The following is a 22,403-nucleotide window of genomic DNA, read 5'->3' on the forward strand; positions in this document are numbered from 1 at the left end:
AGTTCTAAAGATGGAACATCCTTGTAATTTTGTATAATATTCATTCCACTTTTACTGAATTACTGGTATGGATAAAGAAACAACTTTATTCACATTTATAACATAAAATATCATAATTATTCATCAAGATGTACATGTATGTGAGATATATAAAAACAAAACACCAATTTTAACATTAAGTAGAAAATACATTTTGCAGTTTGGGGAATAGTAAGTGAAAAGGGGAATGAAATAGGCATACCTACTATCTGCTGGCAGGCAATCTAATTGGTGAGACAGAAAACAGTCAAGAATATCAAACAGATGCCCTAATAGCATAAAAATACATACTTTATTTGAGATTGGACTGATCGGGATTAATGCAGTAGAAACAGTACTTGTGTTTTTTATTGGAGTTTTTGTGAATTTTTTTTTTTTTACTATTAAAACTTCAAAGTTGCTGTGGTGATTAGATCCAAATACTTCTGTGCCTTAAACCTTGTTCATATCAAGTTTGGAGGGGCTGACTAAAGAATGAAAGAGCATGTGGAGGATGAGAGTAGGAGGGATTGATGCGAAAGTCATACGTCAAAACAGGTTCCAAGCTGCAGATTTCATCAAGCTTGCAAAAAAAGTAATCCATGACATCTCTATGTGATATAAGTGAGGAAGATAAAATGTGTCATGTGAAAAGCAAACAAGTGGAGCGCCTCTGGTAGTCTCACCTGCATCGCGCGATTCAATGTAGCAGCAGTGCAGATTTTGAAAACTACTATAAAATAATTATTACACCGAAGTCCCATTGTAGATCACTTTGTGATGTGTCGACAGCTATCTAAGCTCATACTCAATCAAACTCACTCTAACACAGGCTGTGACAGCACTGTAAAGAGGATATCTAGGCTCCTTTAGCAGAGGAAGAAACCATCCAACATCTGCTAGAATGTGCAGTTCACAAGCAAAATGGCGGTATCCAGGAATTTCGAAGAGGATATTCTCCTCACCTGAATTGTTTAGAACCCCTTTGTGGCAGCGAGAACAGTTCCATGACGTTTGCTCCGGCGACAATTGCTCCGCTCTAAACTCCATGCACTAATCGAATGGCCAACTTCAACCCTGGGTTTAACACTTTACTCTACCAAAAACATTACATAAAACCCTATTGCAACCCTTACCCTACATCTTACATGACGAAAACCTCCATTTGAGAACAGTATACCCCAATATCCCTCAATTATTCTCTTCTCCAAGTACGACAAACCCACTGCCCCAAGCATGGACCTATCCATGCCCAAAGCAAGCAATAATATTTAAGTATCAAAACACCTGTTTCTTGACCTCGGTCTGAAGATAACACAACAGCCCGAGCGCAGTCCCTGCAAAGCATGCTGTCATTTTATTTACTTACTTTCCTTTTTCGAGGTCGATTTTCTTCGTTCGAAATTGAAAATGGACTAACATTGGATTTCTGAATACAATATGACTTTGAAAACATGATGGAATATCGAACACAATAATTTCATTCCGAAGGTCCTACTACAGGCAGAGAAGTCTTACGTAATAGCACAGCTGTTGTTTATCATTTCGTCCTTGGCTCAACGCTCATTTACTGGCCTGTGGAGGTGAAATTGATACAACGGGGATTACCTGGCCAAGAAGGGTTTATCGGGGCTTGGAAATGTTATTGAGATTTCAAATGAAAATTGGGGTCTAGACCGCAGTTTGCAATCTGAACTGCGGTCTTTCTCCAAACGAGGGTTTGACGTAATGGCACGAAATTGAACCAGGGGCAATTGTCATAGGAGCAAATGTCATGTTACCATGATAACAAGTTGTTTGAGGAATACAAATCTATTTATGACCAGACAGGCTTATCTCTGATTATACTCCTAGGGCCCATCTTACAAAGAGAAGCGATTGATCCGATCAACCACAACTATGGATAGCCAGCAAAATCAACATCTAAAATAAATGTTTGTTCAAAATATTTTCTAGATATGTATTCATACTTTCACTGTTTTCTTGACAATTCAGTATGCTTCTCTTGGTTTTCAAATGACATTGTGCAAATTTCCTAAAGGTAAGAATATAACATTGTTGGATTTCCATATACTTGAGGTTGATCGGATCAATCATTGTAAGATGGGGCCCAAATCATTACAAACTTTGAGAATACACAAGCACCATGGGCTATGTATGCACACGTGCAACTACAGGGCTGGAGCTTCAGACAATATGTCACACACTTGCCAATATACTAAAAACCTCCATTCAACCCCAAATGCTAATATTACAAATTGTAAAAATGTTTTCAGTCAAAAAAGTTTACAAAAATGATTTTAATGTTCGGATCACTATGATTTGCATGAATTTTGAGCATCATAATTATTACAAGTGAAAGGTATTAAATTTGAGTGGGAGCGATCCTTGGCTGTAGTGTGTGCTAGATACAATTTTCAATTTTTCATCATTCAATTTTTCAATTCAAAGAATAGTGTCTCAGCAATTCTACCCTGTCTAAACATAGTCAAGGAAAAGGAAGGAACAGGGGGTCAGTAGCCGCCCCATCCTCCACTGAGCCTCCCAAAGCACCCCCCCCCACAATGACAATACCACAATAAATATCTCACCTCGACACCATGTTCTCCCCTGTCTACATAGTCACCAAGGAAGAGGAAGGAAAAGGGGGTCAGGAGAGGCTCCCATCCTTTACAGAGCCTCCCAAAGCACCCCCCCCCCCCATGACAATAATACCACAATAGATATCTCACCTCGACACCATGTTCTCCCCTGTCTACATAGTCACCAAGGAAGAGGAAGGAACAGGGGGTCAGTAGCGGCCCCATCCTCCACAGAGCCTTCTCAAAACAGACCAGATCATGGTAGTTACCATGGAGATCACCTGCAATACATACATAGCAAAGGTGATGATGAGGGATTAAACTGTATGAAAAAAATACTAATTGAACAAGACATTGAAAATTTCATCAAAATGAGATGAAATATATAAAAAACATTATAATTTTGCATTATTACAGAAAAACAGTTTTATGAATGCAAATGATTGTAATTTTTTGGTACATGCCTTGCGTTTATTCTTAATTGTAATATTGATTGTATTTTTATGTTATAGGACACAGTACTGACTGTTGTACACCTAAGGAAGAGAAGAATAATCACGATAATCTCTTTTATAAAGCTTTTAATACATTTGAACATCTCTATTATTCCCCTCCTGTCTTTAATTTTTTTACCTGCTTAAAACCAAGTACATAATTGTTTGAATTAAAATGTTTATCAATAAGCATCTTTCTACCACCACCACCACCTTTCAGTGTTTGTACTTTATTTTGCTTCATCTTTTCCTTCTAGTATACATAATATATCAAGTTGCATTATATTTCTGTCATCATTTCAAGTTTGATGTTTTTAGATCTGTACACTCTGTATATATACCTGTAAATTGTACGCAATTCAGCCTTTTGGCTGCAAAGTGCAATAATTTTAATAGAACCTTTTCAATTTCAGTACAGATACAGACAGGCCTTCAACCTCATAGGCCCTGAACTTACCTAATATATACGTTGGTGCACTGAGTTTAATCAATCTTGATTCATTGGCTAATACTCTCTGAGCTTCCCGGCATAGAGCTAGCAGACACTTGGCAAGCGAGAGCATCTCCACTGTCCCCCAACTGAAGTGATCCTTGGCCTTGACGGGGGATGCCCCACTCGCATTGGTCCCCCCATCACCACCACCATCAACGACGGGACTACTTTTGATGGACCGCTCGAAGTAACGTAGGCCTGTAAGCATCTCATTGGGGTGGGATCTCTGAGGAATAAAGAATAAGAAGACTTGTTCATGAGTATACATACTGGCCCATACTTCTGAACTCAGAAATAATTTGAACTCTGGTCTAAAAATGTCATTTAAATATGGAAAGCCAATTGTGACAAGAATCTAACAACACAGGTTCCAATTTACCAGCTCCTTAGATACTTGAAGTATCCATAACTGTCTTCGAATTAAAGTAATTTCCTTCTCCGATGAAACATAAGGAATGAGCAAAGTAAAATACACCAAGCGTATATTGTAAAATAATGTTAACACTTTTGGCTTCCCATAAGTTGATCGCAGAGTTAGACCATGGTCTAAGTCTAAGTTGAACTGGACTTAGAATACAGGCCACAGAGGCTTTCTACTCTTCACTATTCAAACATTTTAGGAGGGTTTTAATCATATTCATGGAAAGAACAAAATTAGTATTTATTTCAATTCTTTCCATTTTTGTGGCAGAGTATTTTAACAACTTTTATAATCCTCAGTAAATGCATCAATCATACTATATCACTTCATTAAATTGCATCTGAATTCATACAAAATGCATATAATTATTATATGTTCATAATGTCAGACCACATTTTTATGGGGTTGACATATGTTTGCACTTTGTAATACATATATAAATTAAATAAAACAAAATAACCAAAGTAAATATTTTATGTTAAAAAATCTTTGAAATCTGTAATTTATATCCCTCTATTTGGCTCGTATTTGCCCAAGAGGTTTCCATTGTACCATGGTACAAAACCATGAACTATGCAAATTTGTGTAAAAAATTATGCTTATTTCATCATGTACACTAAGAAAAATCCAATAAATTGCACGCTTCAGGCAAAGGGCGTTATCAAGAAAAGCGTCAGACCAAAAGACGTTAAAAGACGGGAGTTGCTGCTACCCTGTTTGGCGTTCAACGATTAAAGGGATAGAGCCTTGTCGATCTGGCACTGCACAGCGGCTGCCGGGCCCACGATCAATTGGGCAAAGCAAATTTTCAGAGTATTTCATTTCATGTCTATTTCGAACAATAAATTATGGATTTTTTTTCATTTCAAAATACAAGAAATCTTCATAAACCATGGTTTTGTAAAATGGTACACAAGAAACCTCTTTAAAAGAATACAGGCCTTTGAATTGGCACATGTGCACATGTAGCATATGGTGCACGAGCTTTCTCTGCCTCAGCACCTTCTCTCTGGAATAATTTGCCATTAAATTGAAGAATTATACAATCACTGGTGACCTTCTTCAAATCCAAACTGAAATCTTATCTTTTCTAACAGTATTAGTTATTGGCACTTTGACACTCATCCAAACTTTCTCATTCTTTCTTTTCTTGTGCGCCTCGGAATAGCATATTTCTAGATAGATGGCGCTATATAAATGCCTATTATTATTATTATTATTCATTTCAGTGTTATCTGAAATCCTACACATTTTTATGTATACATGTAAAAGAAAGTTGAACCTGATTAAATGAGTCGACTGATGAAATCCTCTGCATTCTGTTCTTATCCCCATCAAGATGAGGACCTACACTGTTTGATACAGCTCCAGTATCTAAATATAACATTAAAAACAATAATATTAACAATAATGATGGCAACAACAACAACACTGACAATGAAGATGACAATGACATATCAATAATATTAATATAACAAACCATTGTCATAAAAAAGAATACTGGGAATGGAGGAAGATAAAAATGAGAAGAAAAAGGAGAATAGAGAGAAGTGCAGAAGAGAAATAACAAAAAGATGAAGAGACAAAAGTTTGTAAAACCAATGTAATTCCTTTGGCAGTCTCGCCCACATTACAGGATTCTATACAGCACGATGAATAATTATCAAAATTCAATGAAATTGTTTTTACTTGATTAAGTACTTATCGAGTCTAAGGGGGCATTCCTTATCCACAAAAAGCATTACCGCCAATAGGCCAATATATATACCATGTCAGCAAACATGTATATGGAGGTAAAGTTCATTTGACTAAAATCTGAAACCCATCGGCATGAAACACTAAAGGATTGCCTGATATAGCAACACTAATTTCATGCAACTTGGATTCAAAACATAGAACCTCAAATAAAGATGAAATATAATGACTTGTCTCTAATTGCTTGCAGGTGATATAAAGGGAATTCCCTTTGTTACCACACTATTACACCTGTGAAGCATTTTATGATATTCAGCTGGAGGTATCGACTTTCAAACTGGGAATCCATAACCATGCATGAAGCACCTCTGTTACTTTGTCAGTGCCTGTTCTAAGTACACAAAACACTTTTCCATTTTCTAAAATATTTGTGGCTGTAAGGGAGGCATCTGAAACAATTTCATGATTAGTTTGACTAGTTTGTCACTAGATTTCCCCCAAAATTAAAAGTCTCTGAGTAGTTGGAAGAAATTTAAACATGGTTGATTTATATTTAGAGTGACAGGAGAAGTCTCAGAGATCTCGCCGTGATGTTTCCACAACTTCCAAGCATATTTTTTGACACATAACTTTAGGATGTCTCTGATTATTTTCCTCGAGGTTGCACCCAGGTAAAAGCATAAGCCTTTTAATTGTAGCAGAGACGTGAACAACTTGAGACATTGGTAAAATATGGACTAAAAAGATGCTAAATACATACTGATCTATCATAATGATTTTATACATGTACCCGCCAATTCCCACAGAGTTCTGACATCTGCAAGGGTCCCGCTTCTCTTGACCTTGACAGCATGGGTCGCAAGCTCATACTCTTGACCTATTGACCTTTTGATCTCTGGAGATTTAAAGATGGCGGCAACAGAATCGCTCTCACTTTCACCAGATGTACAAGCTGCAAGGTGAATGAGAATGAAATTTAAGTTCTCAATCAGGAACCTTTTCACAAAACCCTGATAGGTCTTACTTCTTAGATAACCTTCTTAGTGACAAACAACATATGTAGGATGAGTATAAAGGCTTGGTCCCACTGCACTTGCGGATGCAAAGTGGAAGTAAAACGAAAAGGAATCTTGCCATCCATTGGAAACATTATGTATCGGCTGTGCATTCTTTGCACACTTGTTTCATATGCTCTATATCCATCAGGCATCCGTCCACTGTGATAGCATTGTTCGCCCATTTTGTCCATTGTCTGGAGCGGATGAAAACGGATGGAGCCACCCTGAAATTTTGCTTGTCCACTGTATCCGTTACAAATATGTTTTTGTGTCCATCAACCAGTGGGAGCAGGCCTTTAATAAAACATATCATATGCACACTGAGCCCAGTCATATTACATCATTATGTTTTGAGGAAAATAATCCCTAAAATCCTTATATTGACTATTTCAACCATGGATCATGGTGGCTCAGTGGTAGAGTGCCTGCCTCATGAATGGGATATCATGGGTTCAATCCACAGTCTAGTCGTACCAAAGACAGGAAAAATTGGACCGTTTTTATCTTGGCACATTTTATTCATCACAAAAGCAATCAAAATATACAAAACATGCATTGCATTTCAATTAATCAGAAGATCGATAAAAATGGGACGTTTTGCCTTCTTGTATATAGGTGCTCAACATTTTAGAATGGAAAAAGGGTCATGATATGTTTATGCAGTGTTCGCTGCCAAATGTTGTCAAGAGTTTTTAAGACAGTCTCAATCTTGGCCTCCATATCTAATAGGTCCTCCATAAACCTTACAAGGAAAAATATGGCAATGAAATTAAAATTACGATGTTGCTTCAAATAGTTTATTGTCCTGAATGATGATATACTTACAATCACTTGGCTGGCTACCAAACCTCATGGTAACACTGTGGGTTCTCTTTTGTCTCTTTGTTGATTGACTCTTTTCACTGCTACACTCCTCACCAGATTCAGGAGACCTGATGATACATGAAAGAAAAGATGAATAATGAAAGGAAACCTGGGGCCCGTTTCTTAAAGGACTTGCGACTGTTGTAACTTTGCCATTATGGCAACTACCATGGAAACCTTGATTAGGATTGGCTGCTGAGCCCTGTTACCATGGTAGTTGCCATAATGGCAAAGTTACAACAGTGGCAAGTCCTTTGTGAAACAGGCCCCTGATGATAGGAGAAAGATCGAGAAGGTGAATAATAAAAGGAACAGGTCTCCTCGTCATACTCAGAAGGCATGATGATGAATGGAAGAAAGAGCAAGATGAATAGTTGGGGCTTATATCACTTGCACAGTGCAACCACCATGTCTGTGGTGAATCTACATGTAGAGCTAGCAACATACAACACACATTTTTAAAAAATCTCGAAAATATCACTTTTGTAACCAAAAATACTCAGTTCCATTCAGCTATCAATTTTTTTATTATTAACTTCGGAATCTTTTTTAATTATTCATCAGAGCGCTAGAAAAAAATAATAATTTTGAGCATATTTTTGTGTGGGCCCTCTTTTGGTAGAAAGTAAAGTTGGACTGAATTGGAACCAAACAATCTTTCTTTTCAATTTAGAAAAAAAAAACAATTAAAAGAATTCAATTAACTTTAGAGCCAAGTCATGAAATGAATAGTTGTAATGGGTAGTCCTAACAGAGAACTAGGTTATATTATAACCTTGTACAATGGATGAGTGGATCATTTCATCTGAAAGGTTAGGCACACCCAAGGGTTCATTAACATCCTGCCTGTGGGGAATCTACAGGTAGGACTATGGTATGCCAATGCTGCGCACAGCAAACAATTTTAAAAATCATTTAAATATCACTTTTGTGACCAAAAATACTAATTTCCGTACAGCTGCAATTTATTTTTCATAAGTAACTTTTTGCATTCACCAGAGCGCTCGAAAACTTGAATTTGGGCATATTTTTGTGTACGCCCTTTATTGGTGGAAAGTAATATGGCAAGACAATTATAGTCTTTCAATCTCTATTTCTAATTAAGAAAAAATAATTTAAAGAATCAAATTTACTTAAGAGCCAAGTTATATGATGAAGAGCAGTAATGGAACCTGACAGTGTCAAAAAATCAAGCATTTGTCCCAAAGAAAAAGAGAAAATAAGCCAAACATTGCCAACCTTATTTCACCACACAGGGAGGAGTAACAGAGAACAAGGTTATATCATAACCTTGTTCATAGAATGAGTGAGGTTAGGCAGGGCATTGAACAGGGAATACTTACTCATCATTTGCATCACCCCACTTATCTGGTATACTTGACTGAGGAAGTCGGAACAGGGCTGAAGTGCCTCGAAACTTGAGCTGGCCTACAGCACTCAAGAAGTCCATTAGTGTGAGTGAAACTTTACACTCGCTCCCAAAAACTCTGGTGAAAGTATGTAGAAAAAGATCCAATGGCAAAAATAAACTGGCGCATGTCATAAGGCAATGCTGGTCCAACGTTGTTGGTCAAAAAAAGAAGAAGTCAACAAACCTCATAAGCACTATATTCAAATTTATGCATTTTTCTGGCCTCATGACAACACATGGTATCTAATAAACATGTAAATATTCATGAATGAATCACAATGCTTGGAATCCAGTCAGCAGACATAGTTGCTATGTATGGCAAGCTTCACATGCTTTACAAATTATCTGCAGATATCAAGTTTTGAAGTTGTATAAACATAATATTCTATTTCATTGTTACTGATTCTTTAAACTGCATAGTATCCACTAGAAGAGTGATATCAAAATATCTACCTAAGTACCTTATAAAGAAAAGGTAAAACTTTTAATTACTTTTTTTTTCATTATTATGTCTAGGAATAAGCACTTAATTTGCTGTAAAATGTTTGCTTACAGAGTTAATAAGCCAACTCTGTCACATTTCTTGTCTTCATCTTCCTTTCTTAGTCCTATTTTCTATACTATATTCCTTGATTCTTCTATTTTCTCCATTCCTCATTTATATGAATTACATCATTTAAACTGTAGTGATCATTTAAACTGTAGTGATCATTAAAACTTTGGTCATTCCTTTATTCTAAGTAAAAATTGTAACTTTACATTTGAGCATAGTTTGGGTCATTTTTCGGCAATGTTTTGTCTCTTTAAAAAGCCCTTTGAAGACAAATTTAGTGAGTTGAAGAAGCTACACAAATATTGCAGACAGAAAATCACAAAATTTCATTAACACGTTTTTATTTCATACTATCCACAAAATACCAGTTTCAGGACATACACATTCATAGTCAGAAACATTTGCCAACACTGTCAGGGAGATTAACCAAAACTTTTGAGAGAGTTAAACAGCAAGTCAAGGAATACTTACTTTGCGAGAGTCTCTGCTTCTTTCTGGAGCGTCTTAGGGTCAATGGGCTGACCTTTGATTTTTCTTATATCAGAAACCATCTGTCTGAAAATAAAATGCAGAAAAGTCATAGATTAGGAAATTTAAAGTGGTCCAATACCTCATTCATACTTTCATATTCATATGGGCTTTTTTTTAGTGATTCAGTTCCTCTGGAGAGATTTCACATGGTCGTTTTCAGTGACTAATCTGTTCCAAGCCAATCAGATGCAACAATTTTAGTAGTTTATAACAGTTGTCAGTGAAACTCACTAGGACTATTTGTTTCATGAAACAGTTTCCTAATAAAGACAATTTTTTCTAACATGCAGACAAGTAATGATGGATTAGAAAAGTTTAATTGGCCCATTACCTCATTCATAATGTATGTACTTGAAGAGTTTATATGTAATTCAGTATGGAGAGTGTTTTGAATACCAGAAGTCATTTTCAGTGACTAATTTGTTTTGAGCCAGTCAGATACAATGATTTTAGTAGCTTATAACAGCTGTCACTGAAATCTTTGGTTTGTTTCATGAAATGCTTTCCCTGATGGTAACAAAATTTTCCTCTCTCATTGAGCCCCATACTGGAGTTAAATGATAATAATTGGCATTTATATAGTGCTTTATCAATCTACGACTGTTCAAAACGCTTCACAATTATTATTACCCGGTCACTGGATTCATAGCATTCCAAGCAGCCTGTTAGGCGCGAACTTGCTAAACCAACCACAATGACGGTTGTTTCCTACCGGTACCCAATTAGCACCTGGGTGAGAGTGGCAAAGTGTGGATTGACGCCTTGCCAAAGGGCGCTAGGCCATGGTGGGATTCAAACACACGACCCTCTGAGTACAAGGCGAGAGTCAGAACCGCTACACCACGGCGCTTCCAAATGATACATTGCCATTTGGTCTCCACCCACTTGGGTTCTGTTTCATAAAGACTTGTTATAGTAACAAAAGCACAATTTCTATAACAAATTTACCATCAGCCAATCAGAATGAACGATTTCAGTAGCTTTTAACTGTTATTGCAAAGTTGTTATCATAACAAGTTTTATGAAACGGACCCCTGATCTACTTTTTGTTTGCTTTCATCCCACATGATCTAATTCTAATTGGTCTACATTACACTTTGTTTATGAAACATTTAGGCTAAATCCGTAGGAAATTAATGAGGGCGATGGATGATTTTGCCGTCATGACAACCCAAATTCCCTAAAAATGCTTGCTTTGGGGCGACCATTCTTTCTAGAGTCACCCCAAGATCTGTCACACAAAAAAATATTCAAGATTATAAAAAATCAATATTTTAACTATGGCAGAATGATAATTGCTTTTACTGAAAAAAGTAGCCCTCAAAATGAAAGAATTTGCCCCAAAATGTGGAAAAAAGAAAGTCCCTAAAAAATAAAAATTATTTCCTGCCCTGCATTTAGCCCATTTACCACTTTTTCTAATTTTCATTTAGGCATATTTTGTCTTATTTCCTCTAGGTCTGACATCACTTAGTGTTGTTCAATGTCTATTTCAGAATTTTAAATGACAACCTGACTCATGATTGAAACATGATTACAAAACATAGATATAATAAGAAACAAAGGGTGTGTTCAACTAATATCATCTTGGTCTAAAGCCCATATTCTATACAAGATTATCATTTATTATTAACCGTATCAGAGATCTGAACAGGGCAACTTTAATACACTGTTGCCTGCTTAATACTGTGATTAAGTGGTCGGTCAATAAGTTTCCACTTGTTTAACCACAGAAAAATCTATTGCCTGCTTAGGAAAGTCTATGAGAAAATGCGTGGAAATGTAGCGGACAATAAGGAAGAGAGCTTACATCTGCGTATTCTACGCATTTTTGTATGCATCCTTGAATCGTGCAGTGCTATACGTCACAATGTTAATCAAGTTGAGACAACGCTGGATACTGGGGACGCGTCACAATGGTAAAGTTCAGAGGCCAAGTCTTTTCAACATGACAAATATAGATTCCCATTCTTAGACTCTAAAATATCTGAATTCTAACGATTTTTGCTCTAGATGTCTGATTTGGTTAATAATAGCAATATTGACTGGCCTTGGGGCGATAGGACATATATCGCCCAAACTTAGTGAGGGCAATATATGTCCTTTCAATATTGCTTTAATATCCACTTTGTATAATACCACTTATTCTATACGATTAGACCAACTATTTATGGAACAAATTTTGATTTGACAAAGTGCAAAGTAATAAGTATCCAAAGTGAAAATTAAACCATAAGGGCAATATGTCAGTTAGACCATATATTTGCTGAAGTGGTAATGAGCCATAATGGTGTTCTGTTAATTAGCCCGTCCGTCTGCTGGCATACCAAGACTATACAACCCAGTCAAATTTGTGTCATGCAACAAACCCTTTTCAAATACTTATTTAGGTACAGGTGTAAATACATCAGGCTGTTTACATTATTGATATGAAATACTATACATGTAAACGTGTGTTGGTTTGGGGGTTAATGCAGGTGTGTCACATATATGTATAGTACATGTATGAAAAGAAGCCTGAATGTAAATATTGACTGTGTACAGGAAATGAAAGTTGGTGTAAGATGAGAGTTAAAGTACGTCTTATTTTCAATAATATTAAAATAATTAAAAATGTGAGTCACTCCATTGCATCATTTTGCAACTGTTGTTTTAATAGGTAAAAGTCTCTTCAAAGTGTCTAACTGTGCATTTACTGACCCAACACAGGTGGGTTACATGGGTTCAACCCCCCCCCCCCCAATTTTATTTTCAACTCAAGCCCCCCATTCAAAAATCCTGCGCACGCTACTGACCCAACATACCATTATATATAATTGTGCAGATGTGCCGTCTAATGCATGTAAACATCAGATACATGTATTAAAAATTTTAAGTAAAGAAAATATAATACATCAAAGATAAATTGTAAGTTACCAAAACAAACTATACAATATGTTGTTTTCTGGTATCATCCATCTACTTCTTGATTTATGAGGGGTTATTTTTCTCATTTTGTATGCAATTGTTTGGTGCAATAAGTTTTTGTTTTAAAAGGGTATTTGTTGTTGATCTTTTTTTTTTTTACTAATTTTTAAAATACATTTTGAATATAGTTTTCAGAAACAGAGGCAAACATAGATATTAGTCAGAGAGAGGGGGGGATGGGGCAGAAACTAGAAATAATGAAATAAAAAGGAAGGTAAAGTGAAAGAAAAGGAAAGAAAAATACAAAAAAGACCCCCAAAATAATAATAATGGAAAATGGAAAAAAAGGAAAATAGTAACACAAATACAAAAATGAAAAAAAAAAGAAAATTAGATTGAGAATGATGAGAATAAGAAAAAGGGAAAGATAGAGAAACAAAGAGATTCAGATGAATAGAATGAGAAAGAGAATTGAAAATAAAAAGGAAGAGAAAAGGAGAAAGAAAACAATAAATAAAACGGGGAAACGTTTCAAAGAGAAAAAGAAATAGAAACAAAGAAAAAGCAAAAGAGAAAGAGCAAGGGAAGGGAATAGAAGGAGAATGACAGAGAGGAAATAAGAAACCATTGTGAAATCATAATTGATAGACTGAGTCTAAAACAGCCATGACTATCTACATCATTGATTGATAAACTTTCTGCATACCAAAGATCCAAAACCATAAATACACCCACGTTTTTATTTTTAATCTGAAATATTGCACCATCACCAAGAGACACAATTAGGCAACAGCAATCCCTTAATATATTTCTATAAATATCTTCCTCCACTCAGCACCATTCTCCTGGTATTTGCATTTTCCATGTTTAATCAAATCATAGCAATTCTTTTCCACCAACTGCATGCATATTGACACAAATTCTGGCAAGCTATTGTAGCTGTATGCAGGCAAACTCTAAGGTAGCAGTATTGATTTGTTAGAAGCTCTCAAAATGTCATGACACAACATTGATGAGAATATGAATCTGTCACATATTTGAAGGTTGAAATCATGTAAGTTATTTTTTTTTTTTACAAATGATGTGGGTTTATGTTTGTTTGTTTGCTTATTTGATATTTACACAAAATTAATCATATATCACAATACGTAAGTCATGTGTGGACTAGCTTATATTTCGAAGGAAAAATCAAATAAAGAGCTTAAAATCCTGAAATCTACACGCTTTCATTCTTTTCTTTTGAAAAATACTTATATTAATATTCATAAAAAACATGATAAACATAAAATTGATCTTTTGTTTTGAAAAAAAGAGAAAAGTAAAAAAAATTGATGACAGAGAATTAAAAATAGATATGAAAGAAATGCACAGGAAACAATAGCTCCAGTTAGGAAACAAGAAGTAGACTGCAATAGGAAAAGGTCAAAATCTTGATATACTATCTCATTATCTACGAGTACAATACTTTCTACTAGGAATTTCTGCTGGTCACTTTAGTAATAAAAGGTCAACACCTGTCCAAACTACATGGCCGGGCAAAACACTTATTTGAAATTTAACACAGTCAGAGCGCAACGCCGCACGTAATGAGCTATTTGAGCGGGATTTATCGTACGGTCTCGTGACAGCACCGTCGCTGTTTTGTCGCGAGATTCGTCTGAAAGATTCGTAGCGAGAAATGCATACTTATACTGTATGGGATATAAATGAAGTTAGACACCATAATTTGTATCCTCTTTATCTTTCAACATGATCAGTATAAAATTATCTATCTTTTGATGTATGAATTTTTACATTTCACCTTAAAATGAATTTAAAAAATATATTAAGAAATAAAATATTTTTAGCTTTTTTTTTTAAAGTAAAATTTGCATCAACTTACGTTTTTTGATCACTTGACCCGTGCATTCACAAAAATTACTTCAGATTGGCACATGCTTTGAGAAAAATAGAATTGAGTTGGAGTGCTGGTTAAAGTATTTTGCTTTCGGACGTGAAAACATTAAAAAATCACAAATCTCGTCTTCTTTTTTTCACCGGAAGTTGGAGGAATATTCTGATAGATTGGCGCGGGATATTGTAAAGCGGAAGGTAAGTTGGCGCGTGTTTGTTTTTTTCAGAAATCTTATGTCAGTCCCACGTATACGGTACGGTGTGCTGCACCAGTGCATGTGCCAGTGGCAGTGTATTACTAGATGGGGGGTCGGGTGTCCGGACACTTTATAATTTTGAAGCCTTCTTTTTTGTCTTTGGATTACACTAAAAATATCAATTCAATAGCTGTAATCATCTTCTATTTTGTTCTCTACAATATTTCCTAACATTTTGTACTAAAAATTGAAACTTCACTTGTAATTTTTTCCAAATGACTTTCTAAAATTGATCGTCCGGACAGATAACAACTGTATGACTAGTAGTAGTGCCTAGTCTTGAGGACGCAATGATGATGATTTTTTTAGATATGTCTTACATTTCTTCATCATTGACGTCTTGACACTCTCCATAATGCCTTCAGCGAACGACCAAAACAAAGATGGATTTCCCCCCAAAATCCATCTTTTTAAACCGAAATGATTAGAATTTTGTTAATTTTATTAATTCTTACACCTTCCTACGCCTAATGCGTAGGAAGGTTTTAAATATTACTTTAAAAAAATGTAAAAAATGAAGATTTCTTACCTAACTGATGCCGCGTAGACCTCTCGTTCCACATGTAAACAACGGAAATACAATAGCGTCGACCCTTGAACCGCTTATGTATGACGTACTTCCGGAAAGCAATGCCGTCTTAACGAACAATTTAGAGATAAAAAATCTTATTTAACAAATATTAAAATTTATTTCGTGATCATAAATAATTCATATCAATATATATAAATCATTTATGATCACAAAATAATTTTAAGATTTGTTAAATAAGATTTTTTATCTCTAAATTGTTCGTTAAGACGGCATTGCTTTCCGGAAGTACGTCATACATAAGCGGTTCAAGGGTCGACGCTATTGTATTTCCGTTGTTTACATGTGGAACGAGAGGTCTACGCGGCATCAGTTGGGTAAGAAATCTTCATTTTTTTACATTTTTTTAAAGTAATATTTAAAACCTTCCTACGCATTAGGCGTAGGAAGGTGTAAGAATTAATAAAATTAACAAAATTCTAATCATTTCGGTTTAAAAAGATGGATTTTGGGGGGAAATCCATCTTTGTTTTGGTCGTTCGCTGAAGGCATTATGGAGAGAGTGTCAAGACGTCAATGATGAAGAAATGTAAGACATATCTAAAAAAATCATCATCATTGCGTCCTCAAGACTAAGTAGTGCCAGTGGATCGTATTACCGCACACTTTTCATGAATTCAATCATATCGAACACATTATTCTCATAAAATTCACCAGACTTTCATAAGTACATAAATTATCGACTACAGTAGGCCTAGGCCTACTACATTTTGCCATTTTTTTTTCTTTTTAGTACATGTGTAGCTTCCTATCGGACCCCTCGCAAATGCATGTGAAATATTTCTTGCGAATCTTGGTCACTTGATTGAATTTGAAAATGAAATGTATCGTATTAGGCCTACCAAATGTGTGTTGGTTAGACTTTAGGAAACAAAATCACTGTTGAGCTATTTTGACCATTCATTACTTTTGGAATATTATTAAGACTGAAAATATTTTTTTAAACATTTTTCATCATCTTTCGCTTTCTATTGACTGTTGTAAGTTCCCTGGCTTTGCTTTGCCTTTTCCCGGATGTAGCAAAATTGTGAGTGTGTATGATTATGAAATTACTTTCTGATGCATACCATGACATGTGCACATATACTAATACAACACTGTTCGGTACTACAAACACTATTGGCCTACTACATTTTTTTTTCACACATTGGGGAGTTTGGAAGTTAATGTATGGGCTCGTCCAAATAATGTACATTTAATTTCCATGTAAACTTTTATCTGTGAATGACATATTTGCTGCATTCAGGGGCTTTTTTTATCTTGAATTAACACACTATAACTCTGTGTTTCTTGACAGGCATCAGCTGTCCCTAGCACGGATCAGTCCCACTTTCGTCCATCTCAGCTGTCACCATTTTCTGCCGAAAATTCACCAAATAGTGCTTTGCCATCAACGTTTCCATGTTCTAGGCCAAGTGATGGTTCATTAAATGTAAGTTAGTCACAAAATGATATCATATAAGTAGCTGTACAATAAATATGTACATGTACATCCAAGTTGATAGAGCTTACCCTTACCCATGCTCAATATATTTAACCAAAAGGATCAAGAATTCCCTGTTTTTGTGAACTTTATATCTTGGCCGTCTCTATCTCTAAACACTGCCCTGAAGAAATTACCAATTGCAGAATTCAGGCTTGTGTATTTTAACAAAAATATTAATATAATCTTAACAGTATATGGTCATACTTATATGCCTTGTTAAAAAGGAAAGCATGTTAGTACGCATGTTAGCATGGGTACCAGTAGGAAGTAATACCTTAGAAAGCTGTGTGCGCTATGAACGCCTAGCTTAGCCGGGTAATATAGGAGCGCCTTGAGCACCTAATAAGGTGGATATGTGCGCAATATAAATATCCTATATTATTATTAGTAGTAGTATTAGTAGTACCATGTACATGTATATATGTCTCAGAGCTTTGCAAGAATATCATTACCTGGGCAGATGACATAACATGTACAATAAGAATTTTTTTTTAAAAAGAGTTAATATGATTTTTCCCCCTTTCTCTTCCAGGCTACTGGAGTGACCATCTTGTTTCCTACACCTGCTTCCAAAATGACGGACAGCATTGTTCGTCAGCCCTCTGGAAGGCCACCTGACTTGCTGTCCACTCAACCTTTGCCATGCTCACCACCAAGCTTGCCGTCTAGTCAACCTTTACCATGCTCACCATCTACATTTATCTTGCCGTCCACTCAAGCTTTGTCATGCTCACCATCAAGCTTGCCGTCCAGCCAACCTTTGCCATGCTCACCATCAAGCTTGCCGTCCAGCCAACCTTTGCCATGCTCACCATCTATCTTACCATCCACTCAACCTTTGCCAGGCTTGCACTCCAGTCAATCTTTGCCATACTCACCATCAAGCTTGCCATCATTTAATGACAGCCAACCAACCCAGCCAACAGATAGGCCTCCTGAACCAATCTTGTTGCTGAGATCTGATGTTACATGTAATACTTCCAATCCATCGTTGGGGTAAAGAAAAGGCTTTTACCTGCATGCCAGAAGCAGGAATGTGGTCCTTGCAAGATATGTAATTGTAAATCTGTTAAATATTCCCATCTGTTAAATGTAAAATCAGTTGAATTAGTTGAACTCATTAAGAATTTATGTCATGTAGATATGGAAAGTTGTATTTGTGCTAAATGCATGGCAAAATATACAAAAAAATTGAAGGATCCCATGTACACTCCACAAAAACATAGGAAGAAAGAAAGGAGTGTTTGTTTTTTATCGTTTTTTGATATGTGCACTGACACATCTCAGAGAGATTGTAATTGCACTCTTGAATCATTCAATAATTGTTTTTCCTTAAAATGTATTTCAATCCCGGAAACATCATTATGTATAAAGCACCGCACACAGCTGTCACGGTTCCAGAATTGGGAATGCTGTTCTGTTTGTGAAGATTATATTAAAACGGAAGACAGAAGGTATTCATGTGCAACGATGGTTGACATAGATAAAGAGAGACTTAACAATATAAATGAAAATCTGTCTCTTAATGCCGAGAGTATATTATGCAGTTCATGTTACAGATACACTTTGAAACAAATGAATAAACCAGCTTCATCAATTGATGAACTACAAAAAATGCTGAAAATTGAAGCTGCACAACATGAAATTAACAAGACAACTCAGGAAACGATACCAGACAAAGTGTTGTATGATGTTTATTTGTATGTATGTACATTATGTGAAAAAGATAAATGTTTTTTGCTTTTAACTGTATACAAATACTATGTTTCAAAACTGAGAATAATATGCAAGGAAGATATGTATTATGAACATATGAAGAAAAGCCCTTCATATCTTAACGGTAGGATAATTCATAAGTTTGGTGATCTTTCGTCTACGCACAGAATTGCACGCAAATATGGTTTGTTTTATTATCCTTCACATTTATCACATGAAGATATTCTATGCGCTTGGCATTTGTCACACTCAAAACTCAACAAGGTCCAAAGTAATCAATCAAGTGATGATATTGAGATGATGGATGATGAATCTTTTTCCTTCACTAATACCGAATCAGATTGTAATATGCAGTTCAGAAAAATTGCACTGGAATGCAATGAATTATTACGCAAACAAGGAAGGGACATAACCGCTCATTTTATTGCGAACCCAATGTCCTTAGCTGAATTCAAATTTGAGACTGCTTTTGATTTATTCACCCCCCTTATTTGGAACATTATTTGTATCATAACATCTACTCAGGATGAGATCAAATTTTTCAAGCAATCTGACATGAATATTGTTAAAGAATATGTACAGTTTCCATCTGAAAAAGGGCAGGCCAGTCACAGAAGGAAACAGAGAAGAGTTGCTACAATACTCTTGTTGCAATTCATCATAAATGATGAGAACAACTACCCTTTGCATGTCATTGTTGCCAACTGTGTCAAGAAAATGTCTCATTCAACAAAGTTGTTAAAGATCTTATATCAAATAGGATTTTCTTGCTCTGAAAGTACATTAGATCGATTCTTACAGGATATTCATGATAAACGTGCACAAGCTGGGCCCCTCTCTGAAATTGAAACATCTGCATTTACCATTGTGTCCATTGATAATGTTGATGTTGTCACTCCATATGCTGCTGTTACTTTTGATAAATCTAGAAGTTGACATGGGACATCCATCATGGCTCAGCAACCAAAACCAACATCTGAAATTTTACACAAAAATGAGCAACTTGATGTGCAATATGCAGGTCCTGTTCAGGCAGATACATCCTCTATTGACAACCCATCACCATCATTCAGTATTGAGAATCAATCCCAGCCTGCCACTTTGGTAAGAAAACCCAAAGTGCGTAGAAGATTAGCGACTTTAGATTCAAGAGAGGGAAAAAAGACACACAATGTGCTGTGTTTGCATCGTATATTACATGTATATGGAGTTTTATTGTTACAAGAGCTCACAAATTTGTTTGCAGTACTGTCTCCAAATATAAGACCTGTCAACCAATTTGACAATTAAAGAACTTATTTCTACATGCACATGTATGTTAGTATGCCTTGTATCATCAAGATTTTTTCTTTTCTTGGAGTTAGACCTGAGATCTACATGTGTACATATATATTTATCTGTGTCGTGATTTGCACGAAGTCAAACCAAACTTTTCTTGACAGTTTGGTCTTTGAAGAAATGGCAGAAACTATTTTTGTTATAAAACGGTATCAAAATCGGTTTGATATCTTTCTCGGCTGAAAACCATAGTGCAATGTGAAAAGATATTCAATACTGAGACTATTATATTTTACCTTTTAACAAACGTTTTAGTATGCAGTCATTTTGTTACCATTGCATTTAAGGATCTCTTACAGACACTATTTTTCATGTGTGCCTACATGTAGCAATATTGTGTTCAAGATTTTATTCTATATAAAGTTGTGTTAACATTTTATATCAACAGGAAATTTCATAGAGCAGTTGTCTTTTATTTTTGTGAGCCTCCAGAGTAATAAGATAAAATGAAGTGTGCATGTTTGACTTTGAACCTTCAGTGTTTTAAGCTGTGTAAGAGTGGGAAAGTGAATAGATATGTTTTTGTTTGTTGTTGTTGATGTATGTGCTGAATACCATGTGAAAACACTTATAATCGACACAAGTTTTCAGAACGGATGGATGTTTCATAAAGTAAGTTACAAATGACTTTGCACACAAGTGGTGACCCTTTCTTGTGCTGAATGATATATTTCTTTGTAACTGGATTAGCACCTGAGAACATTGGAGCAGAAGCAAACAATTTAGGGGGACCACCTGAAATTATGGGATGGATGCAGGTAAAAATGTGAAAGCAAAAAAAAAGAAGGGTATCAACCACAATCACCCCCCCCCCAAAAAAAAGGTTATGAACAAAAAATTTAGGGGGGGGTCGTCCCCCCGCCTCAAATTTAGGGGGGACGGGTCCCCCCCCCTGCCGTCTAAGCTTGAGAATATGCTCCTGTTGTGCGTAGCTTTATGAATAGCTTTATTAGAACTCTCCTGGGGCCCGTTGCAGAAAGAGTCAAGTTTATACGCAACTCAAATTTCAAGCGCAAGTTCCTTATAATTATGTGCATTCATTGGTTAAAAAGCAAATTGTGTTTGATCAGAACTTTCTGCAATGGACTCGGGACTATGTAACTGAACAAAATCATTTAATGGTAGTCATGTTATTGTATACATAAGTTATCAAAATAATTTTGGCTTCAACCCCCCCCCCCCCCCCATGTAAAAAATGCAGTGTAGACTCATCCAACATTCTATGCTAGAACTTCAAAAAAATTTAATTGTTAAATTGATTTTGCATGTCATTCAGTGCATTGCATGGATCCAATCGGTGTAAATCCCAAGGCACAACACTATGTAACACTATGGCTCGATCAATCTGAACCCCTCCCCCTTAGTTTAAAATATGATTTCTCCTGTTTTTCAACTGCAATGGATAACATGGGTTTACTACGAAACTATCCGACAGTCGGTTTAAAATTCCAAGAAGGAAGTCTGTTTTATTAGTTTGTTAAATTTTGTTTTTAAAATATGTTATCATTCATATCTGGATCCAAGAATTTATACGAAATGTGGTTTTGTTTCTGGGAAACTAGATTGCAGGCCAAGCATAGATCTCCGCGGTAGAGATCTACTGGCAACGCCTGTATGCCTGGCCGGTCAGCTGCGAAATCCATACACTAAGTTGGTTACGTGGGACCGAAGAAATTAATCACGGGCTAAATAACCAAAATCCAAAGCTTAATTTTGTCTTAGAAGAACAGTTTTATCCCTTGAATTGAATAATGATAGAATCATTTTCATAATTAGCACGGGACATTCACAAAACATTTGTTTTCATGGAATAATCCTGACGGAAAAAGTGTCGTCCTTCGAGAAAGTTCGTTCTCATCGTCGCACTCGGAGCTCTGACCAATCAGGTGATCGCATTTTCGCGAAACCTGGAATCTTGTCATATTCGTCAAAATTAACTATGCAAGGCAATGATTTATTCGTTCACCTGACCCGTGCAAACAATTTTGTGATATAATCAGACATTATTCTTAAAGGTAAGATTATATTCTTTCAACTTGTACCTCAAACATTTTGCTTTCGGGTCATTACGCTGGTCTATTTTACCCATGTTTAAAG

At 35.9% G+C, this 22,403-nt stretch overlaps 2 protein-coding genes across 3 annotated transcripts in view; one reads left to right on the top strand and one right to left on the bottom strand.

Moving 5' to 3' along the window:
- The window catches only part of LOC121408628 (serine/threonine-protein phosphatase with EF-hands pef-1-like), a 77,323-nt gene that overhangs the window by 27,242 nt on the left and 27,678 nt on the right, over positions 1–22,403 (bottom strand). Inside the window, exons 9-15 of the mRNA XM_041600160.1 lie at positions 10,061–10,144; positions 8,969–9,112; positions 7,587–7,693; positions 6,494–6,655; positions 5,291–5,382; positions 3,552–3,813; positions 2,751–2,881 (exon numbers count right to left, since the gene is read on the bottom strand). Coding sequence (XP_041456094.1) covers positions 2,751–2,881; positions 3,552–3,813; positions 5,291–5,382; positions 6,494–6,655; positions 7,587–7,693; positions 8,969–9,112; positions 10,061–10,144 — 982 coding nt within the window. The remainder of the gene's footprint in view (positions 1–2,750; positions 2,882–3,551; positions 3,814–5,290; positions 5,383–6,493; positions 6,656–7,586; positions 7,694–8,968; positions 9,113–10,060; positions 10,145–22,403) is intronic.
- On the top strand, positions 14,886–20,124 carry LOC121408629. Of its 2 annotated transcripts, XM_041600162.1 has the most exons (3): positions 14,886–15,118; positions 17,064–17,198; positions 17,785–20,124. In XM_041600162.1, the coding sequence occupies exon 3, from the start codon at positions 18,396–18,398 to the stop codon at positions 19,902–19,904; it is 1,509 nt and encodes a 502-aa protein (XP_041456096.1). In that variant the 5' UTR covers positions 14,886–15,118; positions 17,064–17,198; positions 17,785–18,395; the 3' UTR covers positions 19,905–20,124. The 2 variants fall into 2 exon arrangements, with proteins under 2 accessions (XP_041456096.1, XP_041456097.1); XM_041600163.1 differs by lacking the exon at positions 14,886–15,118 and having other exon boundaries at positions 16,509–17,198.

Source organism: Lytechinus variegatus, chromosome 2 (genome assembly GCF_018143015.1).
Source record: "Lytechinus variegatus isolate NC3 chromosome 2, Lvar_3.0, whole genome shotgun sequence".
NCBI classification, from domain to species: domain Eukaryota; kingdom Metazoa; phylum Echinodermata; class Echinoidea; order Temnopleuroida; family Toxopneustidae; genus Lytechinus; species Lytechinus variegatus.